Genomic DNA, 19782 nt, shown 5'->3' with positions numbered 1-19782 from the left:
CTGATTGTTATCGACATTGACATATTTCCACCAATATGGACAGACTGTGGTCCGTGAATTAGGAAGTCGAGGATCCAATTGCAGAGGGATGCGCAGAGACCCAGATCTGAGAGCTTGGTAACCAGCTTGGAGGTGATAATGATATTAAATGCCATGCTGTAGTCAATGAATAACAGCCTGACATATGAGTTTTTGTTGTCCAAGTGGTCCAGAGCGAAGGTGGAGAGCCAGTGAGATCGCATCCACCGTTGATCTATTGTGGCGGTAACGGAACTGCAGTGGGTCCAGGTTTTTGTCGAGGTATGTGTTGATTTGTGCCATGACCAGCCTATCAAAGCACTTCATCACCACAGACGTTAGTGCCACTGGTCGATAGTCATTGAGGCACGTCACCTTGCACTTCTTGGGTATTATTGATGCCCTTGTAAAGCAGGTGGGAACCTCGGACCTCAGAAGTGAGAGGTTGAAAATGTCCGTAAAAACTCCAGCCAGTTGTTCCGCACAGGTTTTTAAAACACGCCCGGGTATACCATCAGGTCCAGGCGCTTTCCGAGGGCTCACCCCTCTGAAGCATCTTCTGACGTTGGCCTCTGTGACTGTGACCGAAATACCATCACGGCGAATGGGGGCTCGGGAAGCATTCATGCAATGTGCATAATGCTGACAGACCCAGAACTTTTTCTTAAATTATAACTTTAGAGAAGGTAGTGGTGAACAGGTGCAGCCAAATGTGGTCAAGGTTTCTCATAGTGGTATTAGGAGAGACTTCCAGGATTATTTATATCATTTTTTAACTGATAAAAGTTTCAAAGTTAGTAAGATGTCTATCCAGAGTAGGAAATTGATCGCTGTGGTGTTCCTCTGAACCTTTGGTGGTAAATATATCTGATAGTTCAATATTATGTAAGATTACTGGAAGCCATTTTCTTATCTCCAAGATTGATATTGTAATTGCAATAATAATATCCATTTCTATATGTGCAAAACAACCCTAATTTGTCACACATTATTATTTGGAGATTATGGAATAGCTAGTGTAGAAAATACTACACTGGACCTAAAATCAACATATTTGTAACACAACAGTTTATATTATTTATAATTAAGTGTACATTAATGTAGACTCGATCTATTTCTTGAACATTGTTTTGAATATCTGCATTATGCAAAATAATGATGCCCAAAAATTGTAATATTAATAGTTGAACTGATTATTTTTTATTAGTTGCAGTGTTATTGCCCCACCCACAACACTGATGAAGTTTTAACATGTTGACATTTATAGTTAATGCTATTAAATCAAAACTTTGTGAGGTGCAAGCAGGAACTGTGGTAAACAGACTAGGAAATACAGTATTGCGTGGAATTACTCTGTCCCTTATTTAGCTGCTTTATCTACCGCATGAGTTAAAATAATATCAAAAACATTTCTCTGGTTTACATTGTTTACAGAGAACTTTCACTTGGGAACTAACATATATGATTTGTTAACCAACACCACAACTTGCTTCCATTAAACTACTTCTTTACATTTTACATTTTTTTATGCCATTTAGACAACAACACCTGATGAGGTGAGTTTGCTATGTCTGACAGTACATTTTCTTGCTTTGTTTCGTATGATTTCATAACTCACTAGTTAAATGTATTATTCTCTCCTTTGATTTTCTTTCATTTGTATCTTAGAAGCGTTTAAATAGATCTTACAACCTTACACTTTAGGATTTTAAAATTAAGCAGCATCTTAAAGCTTTATATTCAGGATTTTAAAATTATAGAAGTACTTATTTGATTGAACCGAACACAGACTCAAACAGCAGTTTTAAATGTGTAAAAATACGTATAGTGTACACATAACAAAAAAAAACAAATTGTCAAACCTTTACAATTTTTAATTATTTGACTATTTTCTCCATAGGCGTTCTGAACAATAATTATTTAGACGGGCGATACAAATATTAATTCAATTCAAGCAATAGACATTTGATGCTCTCTTCATAACTGCATTGAAACACAAATAAGGTGTCTCAAAGAAAGAATGGTGGAAATTTGTCTTTGGTCACGACTGCTAAATAAGCTAGCCATTGTATTTCCTTCCCTTTATTCAGTTTCACTTGTTTCAATCGGACTAATAAACAAGCACAATAGACAGCTGATACTTTTGTGCCGGGTTTTGCTGCTGACCAAAGATGAAATATAACACAACATTTTAAGAGAGAACATTTGTTGAGAAAGGAGTAGATAATTCATGCCTACTTCACCACGTTGTGGTGTCCACTTCAACGGATGCCTCTGTTGTCAATCAAAATATCAGAAACTGGGCAATGGTTTAAAATGCACAATGGGTATCTGTGATAATTGCACAGAATTTCTAATATGGCAGTTAATGCTTTAATGTCCACATATTTACTCTTCCCAGTATAAATATGTAGTATCACACATCAAACAAAATATAATTTTGCTCCGGTACTAAAAAGGTGAATTATTGACAATTTGAAATGTTCATCAATATCAGTGTTTACACAATTCCTTAAAATATATTAGTCAGAAATGAAAGTTGATTGTGATCACTATGTACGCTGCCTGGAAATGATTACAAGGCAGTAATCTAATTTAGCAGTTCATGTGAAACCATAAACCATGAAAGTAAGCTTAGGCAGTCATCTGAATCGTAACATTAGTTTTACAGCCTTAAAGTCACTTGCAAATATCTATACATTTATAATGTATATAGTATTTCACATGCAAGATTTATTACATTTTGTTCTGTTTTCTACTGCCAACAACTTTGATTGTTAGACTCAGCGATGAGAACAAAATCAGTAAGTTGCTTATTGCAAATTTGATAGGGTATTATTGATTGGCGATGCATATTGGAGCTACGTCATATTGCAGAATAAAGGCAAATATGCAAGCAGTCTGAAATAAGTATGGATTTTAATGTTATGTTTTCTACCCTATCCTGAGTATACTGTGGGTGCAAATGTTCTTGCATGGTGATACAAAACAGACAGAAGTGAATCTTCAATCCAGTTTCAGTTCTTTTTTTTTTAATTGGCTCGGTTAGAAACATTCCAAAATAAACAGGCCAAGGATTGTTAGTATTCATTTTACACATCTGCTCAAGACACATTTCACCCCAACGTCTTTCTTCCAGGGCTGCTCGCAGCTTGACAATGTCTAATCTCAATGTCCCATCCTCCATACATGGGTAGTCCAGTTGTTTACTCAGTGATGCAACAGAGTTTACTGCTAAGCGCACTTTTTCTGTTGATCTCTTTTCTGTTGACCTCAAAAGCATTTTGTTAAGCTGGAGGTGCTTGATAATTCTCATGTGTTTTTGACTGTTATTTTTCCATCCCTGGTTGAAGAAATCTGAATCCAGCTGTAACATCCAGCCATCACAGAGTTTGGACCCCGACTTGAGCACAGACACATGTGATCAAAAATATGACCTCCACTGCCTGTCAGCACATTGTACCACTAATTAGCTGTTAAATAACTGAACATGTTTGTAACACAGAGGGCCAGTTTTTGCAAGGAGATTTTGGTGAAACTATCACCATCTGCCAATATTGCCTGGAAGTAAGTAAAATATTGCCTCACAGCACCAGAGACCCAGGGTTCGATCCTGACCTTGGGTGCTGTCTGCGTGGACCTTGCATGTTTACCCTGTAACCGCCTGGGTTTCCTCCGAGTGCACCGGTTTCCTTCCACATCCCAAAGACATGCAGGTTTGTCGGTTAATTGGCCTCTGTAAATTTCCCCTATTGTGTTGGGAGTGGATAAGAAGGCGGGATAACACAGCACAAGTGCGAATGGGTGATCGATGGTCAGCATGGGCCAGGTGGGCCAAAGGGTCTGTTTTCATGCTGTACCTTTGAACTAAGTAAAAACAACTACATTTCTAAACATGCACATCTAAATGGCTGCAGCCAGTAATTAACTGTTTAGTCATTTGACTGTGTTCATCATTGTGTTTCATTGTCGAAGTGGGATAAAATGCCCAAACTGATGTCTTACCCTCACCACTGAATCATCCATCAAGTAAGAGGTACACCTGGTCTTTCCATCTAGATTTCAATCGGAGAGAAACTTTATAAGAATTCAGATTACTTGAAAAAGATTATGGGTGTTTTTTTTAATATGTTAAATTACTTTGCGTATCTTAGTGATATTTTTCTAGTGATATTTTACAATATTTAAAGATGTATATACATGTTGGGAAGCCTGTTAAGAAAGTTTAAGCTTTTTTTGAGTTTTAATGTCTTTTGTTTTTGAACGCTTCCACATGTAACATTCGGGATGGGACATTCTTTGGCAGTTCGGGCAAAACCAAAAGGCATGAGTTGGCTGGCCTTCAAAGTTAGTTTCTGCTTTTTATGGATGTCGCTAATTTTAACTGCCCCAAGTGATCCCATAAATACATGAAAGATAACTTTATTTTGTGGGAGATTAGCAAGCAACAGAGTTTACTTCCAACTGCAAAATTCAGGCTATAGTTCCTTCTAGTATTGGTTATGGGACTGAAGTTGGTAAAATAGTGGGGAAGTCATTTGACCCATTGGGAGGGAAAAGATAAAAATAGCATTTTGTCTCTGCCTTATGAGGACATGTTAGAAAGCACCCATAGAAGAGGCCACAATGTTGTTTACTTGCTCTTAAGTAACTTTGATGGATTTTAAAATCTCTGATATAACTCTTTTTTCCCCCCAACCTAATGTTAACCAGACCATATGCACAAGTACAGATGTAATGGAAATCTTGCTTGTGGCAGCATCACAGGCAAATAGAGTCAGACAAATGCACACAAAACAGCATAAATTAAATATAAATTCTACAAACCAGTGAAAAGAAGAAGACTCCAAAAAACTAGACAATACTACATAAAACAATTGGAAAACAATGTCCAGGGTAGTGGAACAGGTGGTCCGTCGTGTTCTGTTGCTGAGGTAGATTTAGGTTTGCAGGTCGATTCAAGAACCTGATGGTTGTAGGAAAGTTGCTATTCCTGAGCCTGATGGTCTGAAACTTCAGGTTTACGTACCTCTTGCTCGAGTGTGTCAGGTAGAAGAGGGCATGGCCCGGATAGTGGAGATCCTTCTTGAGGCAGCGCCTCGTGTAGATGCTTTTAATGATGAGAATGGCTCTGCCCATGATAGATCAAGCTGAGTCCACCACTCTCTGCAGCAGGACACCTGATGCACCAGGCTTTGATGCACTCAGTCATGATACTTTCTACAGCGCATCAGTAGAAGTTTGTTTGAGTATGCAGTGACATGTGGAATCTCCTTAAACTGCAAAGAAAGTAGAAGCGTTGATGTGCCTTCTACGTGATTATAACCATGAACTGGGCCCAGGATCTGAGATGTTAACGCCCGGGAATTTGGAACTGCCAGTCTGATTGTCTGAAGAAGGGTTCTGACCCGAAACGTTGCCTATCCATTTTCTCAGGAGATGTTGCCTGACACGCAGAGTTACTCCAGCACTTTGTGGTTTCTGCTCAAGTTCAAGCATCCACAGTTATTTGTACATATGTCCTCCTTGGGTCATTGCCACCCCATTTATATTGGTCAGCGCTAATTGAAAGCACCCTTGGTGATTATCTTTGTTTTTCACGTCCGTAAACTTAAACCAATAACAAATGATACACGAGGAGTGAATCATCTCTGCCAGATGTCCACCCAGATGATGATAAAGAGTTTCTCCTTCTGAATACTTAAATATTATTCATAATTTTCGCCGCGGTTCGTTAATTCATGGCCACATTCATTCCGTATGTTGAAATGGCTAATTATGTTCTTATGATATTAAACAGTGGGAAGATGATAAACGGATACATGTATTTTGATTTGTTTACATTTAGCTGCATGTAAATAACTCACAAGTGCTGCAACCATTTAATGCCCGTCTCTCCTTCGTCCAAATAAAACATGATGATAAATAATAAGGAAAAATACACAATCTGTCATTATTTTTCTTCTTTTTATATCAGCAGCACTCCATTTTTGGAGTTCTACCCACTCTAAAATGGGATACTAATAATTTCAGACTGTTGTATGCAGACAGAATAATAGACCTCCATCTGACAGAGACGCCAGCATAATGAGTTTTATGTGCCTGTTAATTATGTTTTTTTTGGTTTGTTTATTTGACCAAAATGTCAGCATTAACTATATTTCTTGGATGTGGCTAATAGATCTGCAGTAAAACTTTTTTTTTTTAATGAAGATTGTATCATTGGTTACTGAGAAAATTAGTTAACTGACAGAATAACTCCAGTAATCATTACCCAGTCCATATAGCTGTTGAAAGCTTAATGTAGCTGGCTTTCTGAAGGAACCTTTTGTGCATTTTGTGCTTTGCAGTGTTGCTGATGACCCTTTAAACCAAAAGAGCATATTATTTTAAAATCTTGCCAGAAACGATTACTTTGCTGTAACTCTGCTGTAACTCTGCTGTATGTAAATAGTGTAATTTTTAATGCATGTGAAGAAATTGCTGCATGGAACATTTTAAAGGAAACTTGATTCTGTAGTAAAATAAGCCTCCTGGGACAGAAATCAAATCAAATCTAATTAAAACTTCATTGGCCTTGTTTATCAAGATGTTCAGTTTTTGAAATTGATTTCTCAACATTTGAGATGCTAACTTTGATAGTATAAATCAAATCACACAGTCATTTTTAATATCGAAGGTTTGGGACACAGATAGTGTGGTCTGGACTGTGAACATAGCACTTTCTCAATCTGCTATCAAGTTTCAAACAGGAAAAGTAAAGGCAATTGATATTTCAACCAAAGTAGACTGCAGCTTCATTACTGGAAGCTGCTCGTTTTGTGTCCGGGTTTATGCTAAGCCTACACGGTGCCTGGGAAATTTGGTGAAAAGGGGGCCTCTGCATTAGGCAGGAGGCCTTTTAAATACCCACAGTTAACTAGTATAAATACTTGAGATTTAGGTTTAATTTTAAACAGGACGTTGAAGATATAATATATAATTGGACTAATTAGATATAATTAGTGAAGATTTCCTTTTAGACATGGAAAAATTAGGAGTCATCCTTAATAAACGTGCCTATGGATTTGTCCCAAATCCTGCAATATCTCGGTCTTGCAGCAACTTTGATATAGCAGTACTTCAGGAAGATATCAGTAAAATATGCTTAGGTTGTGAACTCATTCCAAATTTTCTAAATACAGTAGCATTGGACGTTTAACAATAAAAAACAATCTAACTAAAATCTGTTCTGATAAACCATAAAATAGGATCAAGTTCATCAAATAGCAAATTATTTTGGTATAATTTTATCATATCTTTTTATTATTTGTAAATAACAGCTAAACAAAATCTAAAATCTTTAATTGACTTACTTTTTTGATATATGGATAACACAGCCACCTCACAGTTGATTTCATCAAAAGTGTGTTTGGCAAAATATGTTTTTAAATATATAGTGTGTAAATATTTTAAGTTTTTAATACGACAGATAAAATGTTGAATACTTCAAAGATTTAACGCAGTAAAGCACAAACATATTGATACATTATGTGGCTTTTGCCAGCTTCCCGAGTAGTTCAACATGTTTTCCTAAAGTGTGGATGAGCAATGGAAAGCCCCAGTGTTATCTGCAAATGCCAAATTATTTGTTGACAGCATGTGGAGAGATAATGGTGCTACAGCTGATGTTTTTATGCTTTCCACCATAGGGTGGAAAAAAAGTTACAGTTCATACTCTTGAGTGCAAACCAATAACTCATGATTGAGCATTTGTTTTGTGGCCAGTACTTGAACCAAATAAATAGAAGCAGGAAGAAGACATTGAACCCCTCCACCCTTGCACTAAATCATGACTGCCCTTTTAGCTCACCACCATTTTTCTGCATTATATACACTATATCCCTCGATTTATTTTCTGTTCAAAAATCTCTGTCTGTGTTTTTGAAGATGCTCAGCCACTAAGCTTCCAGGAGATAAAGAATACCAAATATTCACAATTTTCCTAGTTAAGACATTTCTTCTCATCTCAGGCATGAGTGGATGACCACTTGCCTTGAGACTGTGACACCAGTTTCTAGACACCACAGTTGGGTCAAGTAGCTTTCTTGCATTTACTTTGCCAATCTTCATGAGAATTTTGGTTGCGCCATGGGATAGAATCATGGAGTCATGCAGCATGGAAACTGGCCCTTTGTCCCATCTTCCCCATGCCATTCAACATGCCCCCACCACTCATTCTTCTAAACTCAGGAATAAAGACCCAATCTATTTAATCTCTCCTCACAGGGCAAGCCACCAACATCCAAGAATCACTCGGCAGTACTACGAGCAGTTGTGGTCTCCTTATATAATGAATGATATTGTTACCCTGGGGTCAATGTAGAGAAGACTCACCTGGTTGATTATTGTGGTCAAAAAGGAAAGATTGAGCAGATTAGGATGTGCTCCATGGAGTTTAGCAGTCCAGCTGACATACAAGATTATGTGGATAGGTTAGTGCTGTGAGGATGCTTTCCTGATGGACGTGTTTAGATTTTAGGGAATATAGTTCTGGACTCCTCTGCAGGTAGGGTGACTATACCCATGCAAAGTACTCCAGATATGGTTTTGCAGAGCCTTGATATAATTGCAGTGGGACATCTTTGCTCTTGGATTCAAATCCTTTTAGCAATAATGGTCAACGTACCATTGAACTATTGAGTTATGTTGTGATGCTTCTCTCGATGGAGCAACCTGCTGGCATTCACTGTCAAGACACATCCTTTGGTAAGGTATCGCAACAAGTCTTTGTGATCATGTGAACTGATTCTCCAAACAAGGTACACCAGGATGGACAAGTCAGCGCTGGGAACCAACATTTAATGAGAGCAGTGGAGAGAAAATACAAAACTCTTTTTAAAAATAACCTGACCCATTATCATGTTTTAATTGAAGTGCTAAAGTTCAACTTGCTTCATTTCCAATGAGTTAGTTATTAAATACTTGTGAGATGAATGTTTGTTTTTGTGCTCTCCCTTTTAACTGGGCACAGACGCCTCACGTCATTGGTTTTCATTGCCAAGAATGCTCTCAAAGGTGACGAGCTGCTCGTGCAGACTGACCGGGATGATATTTGAACTGTTATTGGGTGGTTTTATGGCTGGCCATTCAGTTATCCTGTCGGCAAAGTGATGCGCTTGCATGATCATTACAAAATTCAAGTGTATAAACCCAATGTAGGATTAAAAATATAATGTAACCTAAAGCTGCAACCCTATACATTTTCATTGTGCTTGCACTAAATCCATTGGTATTTTTTGTTCCACAAACAGGAACAAACATTGTGGTCATGTCTTGCTGCCATGGCAATTGGACACAAAGACCTTACGACAGCAGAGGTGGCTTACGCAGCAATTGGCGAGGTATATGAATTAAACTAATCGTTTTAAAGTTGGTATGTTTATAATTAATCTCTCCCTGTGTGTGCTTTCCTTTATTACATTCTTGGAAGCTTTCCTAAAGTTGCATGTAGAATGCCATTCTAAAATGGTATCATTAGCCACCAGCTCTGAAAAGCTATTTCCACAACTCATAATAACTGTTCTGCAAATGGTGACTGGTACCCGTGTTCTCAGCCCTTTTCCACCTATTAGTTTCTTCCTACTTCTCAGATTTACTCATTAATCAAGCCTTCTTGCTGGATGTCATCTCACTTTGCTTATCTCCGCAGAACTCTCTTCAATACAAACATTGCTTCTGTTGTCATTATCAACTGACTATGGGTCAGTAGACTAATACTAAAGATATTTCAACTAAAGCTTGAAAACTATTTAACCAGTCTAAATTAAAATCCCTCCTTCTCTTAACATGAGAATATTAACAATTTCTGGAAGGATTAAAGCTCCTAGTTCCAGTGCTGTCCTGCAAAATATGGGCAGAGGCAATGCTAAAAAAATTGAAAGTCTGTCCTTAAATTAGAGAATGTGAACAATGTTTCTGCTCCCATCTTCAAGTCTCTACAGCAAAATCTACTCAAGGTATGCCTGTTTTGAAGTAGTTATCTCCATCTCTCTGACGAGAGTTCTACAACACCCTCTCTCACTGCTCCCCCTGATTTCTCCTGCTCTCCAGCTCTACAACCACATTTTAGCCCAGACTCCCTGTCACAGCCACGTGTGCTTTCTTTGCACCGTTTCATACCTCTAGTTTCCCTCTCCCCTCTCACATTCGGGAGAAGGGTCTCAACCATCTATTCCTTTTCTCCAGAGATGCTGAGTTACTCCAGCATTTTGTGTCCATGTTCACTTCCTCTCTGTTTGCGTGTATCATGAATATGGTAAATGAATGAACTAATACTGAGTTTCACCTGACTTACACTTTTTTTTTCTCCCTTTCTCTAATGTGGACTTGAGAGTACATGGCTAAGGTGATAAGATAATGAAGAATCATCGGAATTCAACTTTAGCTTGCAAAGCCTGCTCTGAAATAGACTAAAGAGTTAGTGACTTTAACGGGTGAACAAAATGGGATTCCCAGTGTCTTAAGGAATAAGAGGAGCAGATTGGAGTGAGAAAGAAAGAATTACAGCAGAAATGTGGGCTCACTTTCAGGGTTTGAAAGATGCTTTTTATGAGAGATTACAAGGAATACTAGATTGCTTGCCAAACTAATTTCACATTGCCAACTAGTGTAATTAATGTCCAAAGATGTCAGTTTCAATTGTATAAAAAATACATACATTAGGTGGCCCCAGAAAGTTTCAAAGAACAATTCCTCTTTGCACTTGTTCAGTCACATTTTTGTTCGTGATGTAAGAATAACTTCTTATGCATAAACGTATTTTGAGGTGCATTATTCCAGGGAATGTTGCAATATATATTGATTCCTATAAAGACATTCCACTTTTACCCATAGTAAAATTGGCAATGAACTAGTATTGGTATTAATATGTTAAATTGTATCGAATTAGAAATTGCTGCATATATTGGAGGTAAAATTTTAAATCATTATTCACTTTGGGATGTGGGTGTTTCAGAGTCATTTCTTGGCTTGAAATACTGGGAGGGAGGCACTTCTTGAACTGCATCAGCCTACCCGATGAAAGTAGATTGTCCGATGTCTCGGAAAGTAGAAATAAAGTTATACCCGTACTGTCGGTTTTTTGGCCTGCAAATCAGATTTTTCTGTTGTTATTTCTGCTACTCCAGCTAGTAAACGAGGCTACAGTGATTGCAATAAAATTCAATCAAAAGGAAATAATTGCCTAAATTTATAATGCTTCATCGACAACAGGACATCAACAGTTTCTGGCCCTGCTTTGTTCTGGCCTTCTCTTACCTCCAGTTCCCTCCCCTCTACTTTCAGTCTGAAGAAGGGTCGCGATCCGAAAGGTCGCCCATTCTTTTTCTCCAGAGATGCTGCCTGATCCGCTGAGTGACTCCTGCACTTAGTGTCTATCTTCTTCATATATCAGCATTTGCAGTTCCTTTCTACACATAATATCAGTAGTATTGTGTTATACCTCTCATGCTATGACATGCCAAAGTGCTTACCATCTAATAGAATATTTTGCATTAATAAACTTATTAAAAATGTACATAAAGGGCCTGCCTCACTTAGGATATTTTTAGGCGACTGCCGGCGACTGTCATAGTCGTAGTAGGACACGGAAAAACCGGCAACTGGACCCCCCTTCGACATAAAATTTGAAATGGAATCATTACTTTAACAACAACAAAAAAACGAAGTCAACACCGGCGACAACCTACGTTAACCTGGCGACAACCTACGTCACCTGGCGACAACTACGACAGCACCTATGTCAGGAGAAGTCAAGCTATGCTCATTGGCGTCAAACTCACTGTCGCCAACTGTCTCCGAAAGAACATGTTGAAAATCCAGCGCCGACCAGAAATACGCTATGACTCTTGGGCGACTGAGGAGACTACTCACGACCATACAGGTAACCATGTGGCGACAGCCTAGTCGCCTGTAGCGCCTAAAAATAGCCTAAGTGGAACAGGCCTTTAACTGAAAAATGCAGCATTTTAAATGTTATATTAAACATAACATAACTAACTATAATCATGGTCATGTGTAAAAACTCTCTTTAATTTCCAGATTGATAAGGTGCAATACATCAACCTAATCAAGGATTTACCCTCTAAGGAGTCACGGATGGCACACTTGCTGCTATTTACTGGAAATTTACAGGATGCTGTAGGAATTTTAATCCAAACAGGCCTAATTTATCAAGCAATCCAAATAAATATTAACCTCTACAACTGGGATAGGTGAGAAAAGCAACCATATTAAATATGCATTAGCACATGTGCTTACGGCAAAGTTACGATTGCACACTAGAGGTCAGTGTTGTTAAGTGATAATAATTATACTATCACCGTTGCAAAATATTTTTTTGCTTGTTAACCAGAAACATGTACTGAAGACAGAACAAAATATATCCCAGTGATATTTATTTAGTCTTTGTTTGCTCTTATTTTGTTTGTTGTACTGTCCCGAAGAGCCTGTGCTTGACAACTGTTCTCGGAGAGAACACAAAGTGCTGGAATAACTCAGCGGGATGGGTCAAAGCCCTGCCTATTTATGTTCTCCACAAATACTGCCTGACCTGCTGAGTTACTCCAGCACTTGGTATTCTACACAAAACTCCAGCATCTGCAGTTCCTTCACTCTCCATTTTACAGCGCCTCGCAGCAAATTGCCAACCCTCAAATCAACTTGATCCACAGAATGTTCCCAATATCTGCGCTGCCTTAAGTTCACCATAATCTGCACCTATGAAGAGACCCTTGAAACCACAACCCGAAAGCTCTAATACTACTTTGATGAGAATGATTAACAAATTCAGGAGCTCCTTAACCATAAATGCAGCGTGTTTATGTATGGGAGCTCCACCATAACTCAACAGAAAAGAGAAGGCTGCACAGAGAACATAGGACACTGCTAAACATAATTTCTGAGGATTCTTCAGCACAGCCAAGGCCATTCATAGTGCAAAACTCAAGAGCCAACTTGCACACACCAAATGAATTGAGTTGTGCTTTCGGAGACAGAGGTAGTCTCTGGAACGGCCACCTCAAAAAAACCCTCATCCGAGACTGTAATGCGCTGCCAGGTGTGGTGGTGTAGGCAGATACAACATTGGTGCTTTTAGATAGGCTCTTTAATATGCAGAGAATGGAGTTATATAGATCACATGCAGGCAGGCAGAAGGGGTTAGTCTGTTTTGGCATCATGTTGGACACAGACATGGGCCCAAGGGCCTATTCCTGTGCTGTATTCTAAGCACACTTGTATTAACTCAACTAAATTAAAAAAATATATATTACCTGAAACTATTCTCTGCCATTTATTTTCATTGGAATAAATAGAACCACTGAATCCAAGCCAAACCTTATCTGGGAAAAAGCAGACAAATGGGTGTGATGGGATTGATCTGGCAGTGGCATATTAGATCCATGGGTAAAAAACACAGTGCTTCTATAATTTGCAGTTCCAAACAAATTGATTCATGTGCTCAGAGGAAAGGTTTTGTGATCAATCAGACTTTACTAATTGATGTACAGTGCCCTCCATAATGGATTGGGACAAAGACCCATCATTTATTTGTTTACCTCTGTACTCCACAATTTGCAATTTGTAATAGAAAAAAAGCACATGTGGTTAAAGTGTACATTGTCAGATTTTATTAAAGGTCATTTTTACACATTTTGGTTTAACCATGTAGAAATTACAGCAGTGTTTATACATAGTCCCCCCCCCATTTCGGGGCACTATAATGTTTGGGACACATGGCTTCACAGGTGTTTGTAATTGCTCAGGTGTGTTTAATTGCCTCCTTAGTGCAGGTATAAGAGAGCTCTCAGCACCTAGTCTTTCCTCCAGACTTTCCATCACATTTGGAAGCTTTTATTGTTGTTTATCAACATGAGGACCAAAGTTGTGCCAATGAAATTCAAAGATGCCATCATGAGATTGAGAAACAAGAATAAAACTGTGAAAGACATCAGCCAAACCTTCGGCTTACCAAAATTAACTGTTTGGAACATAATTAAGATGAAAGAGAGCCATGGTGAGCTTACTAATTGCAAAGGGACTGGCAGGCCAAGGAAGACCAATCAGCTGATCTGAACCCAATTAAGCATGCCTTTTATATGCTGAAGAGTAAACTGAAGGAGAATAGCCCCCAAAACATGCATAAGCTAAAGATGGCTACAATACACCAGAGAAGACACCCAGTAACTGGTGATGTCCATGAATCGCAGACTCCAAGCAGTCATTGCATGCAAAGGATATGCAACAAAATATCAAACATGACTACTTTCATTTACATTACATTGCTGTGTCCCAAACATTATGGTGCCCTGAAATGGGGGGACTATGTATAAACACTGCTGTAATTTCCACATGGTGAAACAAAATGTATAAAAATGGCCTTTATTAAAATCTGACAATGTGCACTTTAACCACATGTGATTTTTTTCTATTACAAATCTCAAATTGTGGAGTACACAAGCAAACAAATAAATGATGGGTCTTTATCCCAAACATTATGAAGGGCACTGTAGGAGCTTTTAAAGCAACTGTTTCCCGCATACACTCTGCTGTACTGCTGGTTTTACAGACATTCAACACCAGAATGCCAGCGTAAACCTTCCTATGTCTCCACATTTCTCTTTTTCCTTCTAGCACAGTGATATTCTTTGTTTTTACATACAATCCGGTAAAATCATACCGCTGACAATGACATCACTCGGGCAGTACACAGAGTCACCATGATTCTGGCGTTGACAAAGTTACAAAAGTAAAAGAAGTGAGAGAAGTCAGTGTGGGGACAGGATGGCAAATTAATGTGGCAGTCAGCGAGAAAATCAAGGTCTTCCTTGTTTACTGATCACAACTTTTACAATTAATTCCGTTTTGCACTTTCCACAGATGCTGCCCGAAGTGCTGAGTGTTTAGTTTAGTTTAGAGATACAGTGCAGAAACAGGCTCTTCGGCCCACCAAGTCCGCACCGACCAACAATCCCCGCACATTAACTCTAACCTGCACACACTAGGGACAATTTTTACATTTTCATACTTAGCCAATAATCCTACAAACCTGTATGGCTTCAGAGTATGGGAGGAAACCGAAGATCTCGGAGAAAACACATGCAGTCACGGGGAGAACGTACAAACTCCATACAGACAAGCACCCGTAGTCAGGATCGAAACCGGGTCTCTGCCATTATAAGGCAGTAACTCTACCGCAGCCATCATGCTGCCAAATCCCTCTCCTTTCTAGCAATCCCTTTTTATTTAAAGTTTCCACCTACTGCAGTGTTTGTTTCTCAAAGGCCCAGCATCGCTTTTTCCTCTCTTCTGTTTTCCTTCATCAATTTCTATTTACATCTTATAAAGACAGATCAGCTGTGATTAACCAGCCTTCACCACTGCCGTTACCTTTTGTGTTGTTCGGTCACTTACACCTCCACCCTCTCACAATCATTTATTTTGTTCTCTCCAACCCTTTCCCACACCCGCAACTTAAAACAGAATCAGTTTCTATCTTTTCCTTTTGATCACAGAATATCAAATTGAAACAGTAACTGTTTCTCTCTGCGTAGACCGACTGACCTGCTGAGTATTTCCAACATTTTCCATATTTATTTCAGGAAACTGCCTACTATTTGTTGAATAAATATTAAAAATAAATGTTAGTATAAAGAAACCATTTTAATTATGTAGTAATATCAGTCATCTCAAACAGTTCTTTCAGGCAGAAGCGTTCACATAACATGCTACTCCCACAGAAAATGGTTTCTGTAAATTTAAAATTATCTTAATTGTTGAGAGATTTGATTAATGCAATGCTCATGAGTGTTCTTCACACGAAGACGTCAGTTTTCCTAGTTACTCAGTTTAAACAATTGCATTGTAACAACACACTTTATTTAATAGATAAAATCTCTGGCTGTGAATCAACACACGCAGCAAGTAATTTTACACAATTATGTCATAAATTTAAAATTTAGCTTGTCACAAAGAATTTAAACAAATGATTTTGAGATTTATTTCAATCTACTACACAAATAAAATTACTAGTAATAAAATGTTTACATATTTGAAGTTGTGAGCCTTGACTTGAGTTAAAAATCATAATCATTAATTTTAAATACAGGTATTAATAAATTTGGAAGATATTTGTAAATAGTTTTGTTGACTTTGATTTCTAATTTAATGGAAAATCAAATTAGAGGGCAGCACGGTGGCCCAGCGGTAGAGTTGCTGCCTTACAGTGCCAGAGACCCAGGTTCGATCCTGACTACGGGTGCTGTCTGTACGGAGTTTGTTCACTCTCCCCGTGACCTGCATGGATTTCTCCGAAATCTTCTGTTTCCACTCACACTCCAAAGACGTACGTTTGTGGGTTAATTGGCATGGTATAAATGTTAAATTATCCCTAGTGTAGGATAGCTTTATTGTGTGGAGGTTACTAGTCAATGCAGACTCGGTGGGCCGAAGGGCCTGTTTCCGCACTGTATCTCAAAACTAAACAAAACAAAAAAATGTAAAAGGTTTTTCAAGATAACCTGTCATTTTTGGTGTGATTAGTTTAAATGCTGCACAATTTGTTTATTTTCTCTGTACTTGCAGAGCTCTGGAACTGGCTGTGAAACACAAGACACATGTAGATACAGTGCTGGCTTACAGGAAGAAATTTTTGGAAGATTTCCACAAAGAAGAATCCAACAAGAGATTTTTACAGTATGCGGAAGGAGTAAGTAAATGGGGGGAAAAAACAAATGTTGTTCAGTCTGTTTACCCAGAATTGGTTCCAATCTGGAGCATGCATACAGTTTATTAGATTCCGCCTGACAGGATTGCCAGGGTGTAAAGCCGTCATAAACTGAACACATAATTTTATCAGAAGATTTAATACGACCATTTTATTCGCAGTCTAGTAATTCACCAGTTTATAACCGAGGAAGTCAAATTTATCATTTCTAATCAGGGCCCCACACAGATTGGTCACATTAAATCATGCTGGTAACATGGGGGAAGGGAAGATTTCCGATAGAGTTCCATTAAATACGCATTAATGCAGCACGGTGTAAAATAAATTCCACTACTTAGCAGTTCTATAATTTGCATTGTAAATCCAGTATTACCGACTGATCAGACTTCTGCGTAAAATCATATGAGGCTTCCTGGAGGTTCTCTAGGACATTAAATCTTCTAAATCTTAATTTATCCATTTAATGTTCAGAGTATTTAGAGCGCATAAAATCTCTCCTTATATTTTCTGTAAATTTACATTATTTACCAATTTCTACATGTGTGTGTGTTTGTGTACTTGTGCGTTTGCAGTGTGGTCTTTGGGTTTAATAATTACCCATTCTGCTAAGTAAGAATGAAGTAAGATAAATGAGTGATTCGCATTGAAAGTAATGGTGGGACTAATAGCACATCCTTTCTCAGGAGAGATTCAAGCAGCAGTTACCAGACTCTGCCCATGCATAATTAAAACCCAGAAATCCAACGTTCAGAGTGTGAGCTAGCTGGCTCCTCCATGGGTGATGTGATATAGGCTTGTTCAAGTGTGTGAGGTTGAGAACCTTATTCACTCATTACCCAGTACAAAAAGCAGATCATGGCAGGTTGCTCCATTGGGCATGTGGATTGCTAACAGCCTTGCACATCATAATAAATGGTGCAGTTGAACATAATGAATTTGTGGTCTCATCCCATCAGAATATGATTGATGACAATTTTGAAAATGTAAGAATTTTGCTTCAATTGTATATTTCTTTTGCATTTCTCTTAATTCCATCTTTTATCCCCAACAGTTCATTTTGCTTACACTTATGCTTCCTGATTTTTTACTTGTAATGCCTCAGCCTATTTGACGAGTACTATTCACACATCTCACAGCTCCTCTGCAGGGTGTCGGGGGTAATGGGAGAAATATGTGCACACCAGGGGGAGTAGGAGTGGAGCCAGAGAGGGGGGGTGGTTGCAGGGAAGAAAAGCGGGGCGTGGAGTATTGGACATTTCCTTGTTCATACCGTTGGGACCTAGGCTAATAGCTGTCAGTAACACCACTTCCTAATCTGCTTGGGTGGCCTACAACCTAATGGTATGAGCATTGTATAACTCCAGCTTGAAGCAATCCCCACCCCCACACTCCCTTTTATCCCAGTATTTCCCCCCCCCCCGATGCGTACACATTTCTCGTACCACCTCGTCACCCTGTTCCTTTCCCCTCTTCCTTGCACTCATTTCCCACCCTTCCCATCTCTGTCCCCCATTTCCCTTGTATCTCTCTTCCCTCCCCTTGTCCTCCAACCATATCCATCTCTCCACCTTTACATTTCACTCCTCATCTTCTTTCCTCATCTGTGGCCCATTTGCTTCCTTTACACTTCTACCCTTTATCACTTATTCCACCCATCTGCCAATCACCCCCCTCATCTGTATCACCTAACACTTGCCAGACTTTGCCCCCACCCCTCCCCCCTTACTCAGTAAGTCCGAAGAAAAATCCCGAAACATGGTGTTGTCTATCCATTCCGTCCACAGATGCTGCCTGGCCCACTGAGTTCCTCCAGCACTTTGTTTTTTGCTCAAGGATTGACCACCTGCAGTTTCTTGTCTCTCCATCATTCTTGGAAACATAGAAAATAGGTGCAGGAGTAGGCCATTTGGCCCTTCGAGCCTGCACCTATTCTTACTTGAGTTTTGCTTTAATGTTTGCCTGCTTTTAGATTGCATTTTTATTCTGGATGGGCTAAAGTGTAGTAACATTAATAAGATGTTTACCTATACTTTCATTATTAACAGGAACTATATAAATTAATACATTTTAGTTTATTATTTGACTAACGTTGACATCAAACCCTTTGCAGGTGGAAGTTAATTGGGAGAAAATCCAAGTCAAAATTGAAATGGAGATTGCAAAAGAACGGGAACGGGCATCTACGGTTACTACAATGGGTTCAACAGGGTCTAAGAGTGTATCCTTAAACCGTTAATGTAGTGTGGTGACGGGTCTGGCCCATTACATCTCCTCAAAACTCTTTCATCTTTCCATTTGAAAGACCAGGAAAACGGAAAAGGACTTTCAACATAATCAACAAATCGATATTTTTCAATTAAAATTGTTCATACTTTTATTCGTTGAGAATATATTCAGTGTATTTTTCAGAAAATTGTGTGCTCTCTTCTTTGTTAAACTGAATGTAGAATTAATTTATTTTCAAGTGAATGTAATTAAATTTAGCGGCATGTTGTAGTTCTGACAAAAACAATTAAATAATGTTCCCATTACATGTTACTGGAAATTATTTAAATTATGTAATCACATTTGGGCATATTTTTTATTTTGTGCACCATTGTTGTATTTTTGTGTTTCCATTATTTTTTTTTGCATTCCTTATTAATTATAATAATAAGGCACATTTCCAAATGTGAAGTGCTCAACAAACCAACCGGTATGAGAACATTGTAAAAGGCAAACTTATAACATATTGACTATAATTATTGAATATGTTTTGAGGGTGTTATTAATTTGGGTTTTTCAGTTGTGATGTCAGAAAAACTGTACAGTCATAACATCTTAAATTTGACAGAAGCTCTGTAGTATGCATTTGCCCATTATATGCAGGAATTCAGAATGCACCTTATTTCTTGCTCAGTCGCAGAACATGTTGTTTTCCAGCACAGTCTAGTGAATCAGTGAGTTGTCAATAGCAGCTAGGGTTTTGCTGTGATTTTGTTTGTAAGTGATTATTTTCA

General features: G+C 38.5%; 1 protein-coding gene across 1 annotated transcript in view; it reads left to right on the top strand.

The window, feature by feature from the left end:
* Positions 1-19350, top strand: part of ift80 (intraflagellar transport 80) — a 160635-nt gene extending 141285 nt beyond the window's left edge. Inside the window, exons 17-20 of the mRNA XM_033031171.1 lie at positions 9312-9401; positions 12100-12272; positions 16642-16765; positions 18894-19350. Of these exons, the coding sequence (XP_032887062.1) occupies positions 9312-9401; positions 12100-12272; positions 16642-16765; positions 18894-19019 (513 nt within the window). The 3' untranslated portion in view covers positions 19020-19350. The remainder of the gene's footprint in view (positions 1-9311; positions 9402-12099; positions 12273-16641; positions 16766-18893) is intronic.
* Positions 19351-19782: the final 432 nt, after the last annotated feature.

Source organism: Amblyraja radiata, chromosome 13, assembly GCF_010909765.2.
Source record: "Amblyraja radiata isolate CabotCenter1 chromosome 13, sAmbRad1.1.pri, whole genome shotgun sequence".
NCBI classification, from domain to species: Eukaryota; Metazoa; Chordata; class Chondrichthyes; order Rajiformes; family Rajidae; genus Amblyraja; species Amblyraja radiata.
The sequence above is the reverse complement of the archived record's forward strand: the minus strand, read 5'-3'. Positions and strand labels throughout refer to the sequence as shown.